The sequence below is a fragment of the Papaver somniferum genome, chromosome 1 (genome assembly GCF_003573695.1).
Source record: "Papaver somniferum cultivar HN1 chromosome 1, ASM357369v1, whole genome shotgun sequence".
Lineage (NCBI taxonomy): Eukaryota > Viridiplantae > Streptophyta > Magnoliopsida > Ranunculales > Papaveraceae > Papaver > Papaver somniferum.
This window is the reverse complement of record NC_039358.1, coordinates 230,677,815-230,681,252: the sequence shown is the minus strand read 5'-3', so window position 1 is coordinate 230,681,252 and position 3,438 is coordinate 230,677,815. Positions and strand designations below refer to the sequence as shown.

The 3,438-nt window shown below is 40.8% G+C and overlaps 1 protein-coding gene across 1 annotated transcript; it reads left to right on the top strand.

Annotated features, from left to right (window-relative positions):
• Positions 1-219: 219 nt before the first annotated feature.
• Positions 220-3,236, top strand: LOC113272000 (cation/H(+) antiporter 15-like). The gene is made up of 4 exons (XM_026521918.1): positions 220-444; positions 910-1,947; positions 2,061-2,143; positions 2,576-3,236. Exons 1-4 carry the CDS (start codon positions 220-222, stop codon positions 3,234-3,236), a joined length of 2,007 nt encoding a protein of 668 aa, XP_026377703.1.
• Positions 3,237-3,438: the final 202 nt, after the last annotated feature.

Sequence of the window (3,438 nt, the reverse complement as noted above, 5' to 3'; positions counted from 1 at the left end):
GTTAGATACTTGAAAAAGAATCCTGGGCAAGGAATTTTGTTGCGCTCTGATAGTACCCTAAGTTTGCAAGGGTGATGTGACTTGGATTGGGCAAGTATTCCTTTGACTAGACGTTCATTGACAGGATGGTTTGTTCGTCTTGGGCATTCACCGGTGTCTTGGAAGACAAAGAAGCAACCAACTGTTTCTCGGAGCTCAGCTGAAGCAGAATACAGGTCCATGGCGGCAACAACATGTGAGTTGAAGTGGTTGAAACAATTACTTGGTGATTTGGGGGTTCGTCATCCGCATGGAATGCAGCTCCTGTGTGATAGTCAATCAACATTGTACATTGCACAGAATCCAGTCTTTCATGAACGAACCAAACATATAGAGGTGGACTGTCATGTTGTTCGAGATGCTATTGTGCAGAAGATTATATCCCCTTCTTACACTCCTACGGCGGTGCAATTGGCAGATATCTTCACCAAATCCTTAGGGAAAGCTCAATTTCAAGGTCTTTTGTCCAAGATGGGCATTTGTGACCTACATGCTCCGTCTTGAGGGGGTATTAGGAGATACGTAGTATTTGGACTCAAGACTGTGTCTTGAGACCTACGTATTCGGTCTGGATTCTGAGATCAACTTGGATAGTCCATTTTTGAGACCAACTTGGATAGTCCATGTAGATGGTCTGTTTACGTACGTAGCAAACTTGAGACCCAAGTAATCGGTCTCAAGTCGGTAGGTTTAGGGTTTGTGTCCTATAACCCAAGTTTGGTCTTGTATAAATTAAGACGTGATGAATGAATGGAGGGACAGAGAATTACCAAAACTTAACAATTATGCTTTAATTATTTTCTCGAGTACGTATGTTTTTGTGTTCAAACGATTATTGATGGCTTGGTTATATATGTTATACATGTGTAGGGAGGGATACTTGCTAGTCCATGGGTTCTTAGCTCTCGGCCGATAAAAGTGTCAACTCACAGGGACGTCGGAATTAATTATTTCATATTCCCTCGAGATGGATTTCAAGTAGTAGACATGCTTGCTCATTTCAGTTCCATGTTTTTTATATTTAAAGTTGGAGTTCAAATGGATGCCATAATATTAAAGAGAGCTGGGCGGCGACCATACATCATCGGATTCTGTTGTATCTTTTGCTCTTATGTAGCTGGACTTCAAATTTCCAAGAGACTCCAAAATAATGATATACCGGCACTAAAGTTACTCCATAAGAGCTCTGATAGAGTAGTAGATCTATTCGGCCAGATTTCCTTCCCTGTTATCGCCTATGTACTCGATGAACTTAAAATTCTTAACTCCGACCTAGGTTATTCAGCGATTCATATATCAATGGTTGCTGATTTTCTTCATATGGCTTTAAAATTCTTCAGCTTTTTCCGCCAAATAATGAGAGGTGCAAACCATGCATATGCACTACCTGCAGTGTTAATTTTATTGGGGACGGTGATTTATATATTTTTCATTATGCGGCCGGCAGCGTTATGGATTGTAAAGAATACACCCGAAGGGAGACCTGTAGATGATATTTACATTACCTTGATAATGATTTCAGTTCTGCTGTGTGGATTAGCTAGTGAATATTGTGGATTGAATGGTACAGTTGGGGTTTTCTTACTAGGTTTAGCTATACCTGATGGTCCACCTTTAGGATCAGCTCTAGTTAAGAAGCTAAGCATTGTTTCTGTATTTTTCATGCCTCTTCATATGGGTATCGTTGGATATAAGATGGACATTCACAAAGTTACTTTTGGATATCTATGGCGTGCTTTACTGATCATCCTCGGTTGTATCCTTGGAAAGATTATCGGGCTTTTCATCCCAGCTGTGCTTCTTGGAGTCTCTCCGCGAGATAGTTTTTTGCTTGGACTTATAATGAACATTAAAGGTGTTGTCGAGGTTTCCACAATTAACACCTGGTTAGATTCAATAAATATCAAAGTGCGTACGTCTTGAGACACTTAAAAGTATCTTTCGTTATTGCAGAATATGTTATAGCATCTTACCAAGTAATTTGAATACTCCATTAACATGTTTTCTTATTTACTCTGCAGGAAATTTTTACTGCACCAAATACAATCATGGTTCTCGCACTTGTAGTGCTAGTAGCCATTATCACACCCGCGGTGAAATACTTGTATGACCCTTCATCGAAATACTTAACCTAGAAAGGAAGGTCAATTTTGCAGTCGAATGAAAACAACTCAGATTTTCGAGTACTTGTATGTGTTCACACCATAGATGATGTTCCAGGCATTATGAGAATCATTGAAGCCTCCAATCCTACCAAACTCCACCCACTCACCAGTTACCTCCTCCATCTCGTTGAGCTTGTGGGTCGTGCTTCTCCTCTCCTTATATCCCACACTTTGAGGGAACATGCTTCCACATGAAACCCTACCAAATCGGAAAGGATAATCAATGTTTTCCAACAATTCCAAAACCGATACCAGAACCTTGTTACGGTTCTTCCCTTCACCACTATCTCTCCGTATGCTTCAATGCACAACGATATATGCACCATGGCAGTCGACAAGGGGGCTGCTCTCGTTATCTTCCCTTTCTGCAGGCAAGATGCAAGTCTAACGGATGATCTGGCCAGACCAAATATTTCCAATCGTGCAATAAAAACCCTTCTTCAAAATCTGTTGCGGGACGCCCCATGCTCAGTCGGGATCTTAATGGATGGTAGTAATCTCCAAACAAAATCTAGTTGCTTCTTGCCCGACACACCTTACCGCGTGATTGTACTTTTTTTCGGTGGCCCGGATGATCGAGAAGCATTGGCTTTTGCAATGAATATGATTCATCATCCGTACGTTTTTGTTACTCTTGTTAGGTTTTATGGTCCTGCAAGTTTATCATCCTACGGAGTTATTCACCATATCAGTGAATCGGTTAGCATTGATACTGAGAGGCACAAGTTTCTTGATGATGAATTAGTAGACCATTTCAGGGTTAACACCATGCATGATGAAACATTGATATACAAAGAAGTAGAGGTAAAAGATGGTGCAGAAACGATATGGGCAGTCCGGTCACTTCACCAAGATTTTGATCTCATGATCGTAGGAAGACAACAAAAGGCTGATTCAAAAATAATTTCAGGATTAGAAGCAAATTGGGATGAATGTGGAGAGCTAGGAGCTATCGGAGACTTGGTAACATCTCCTGATTATGGTGCTTTGGGCTCAATCTTAATAATTCACCGACGGCGAGAGATTATTTAATCATGGGAACATAATGGTACAAGCTTGCTGATCTCCAGTTTTCAGATTCATGTAGACCGTATTACACGACATTCCACGTATTCAAATGTTCTACTTATCGGGGGACAAGAGTAGTCTAGCTATAGAGGTACGTGAGTACCATGTTATGAATGTGATGCGCAGATCAGGTTTCTCTCTCTGTTCTCAAGTTGATGAATCAGTA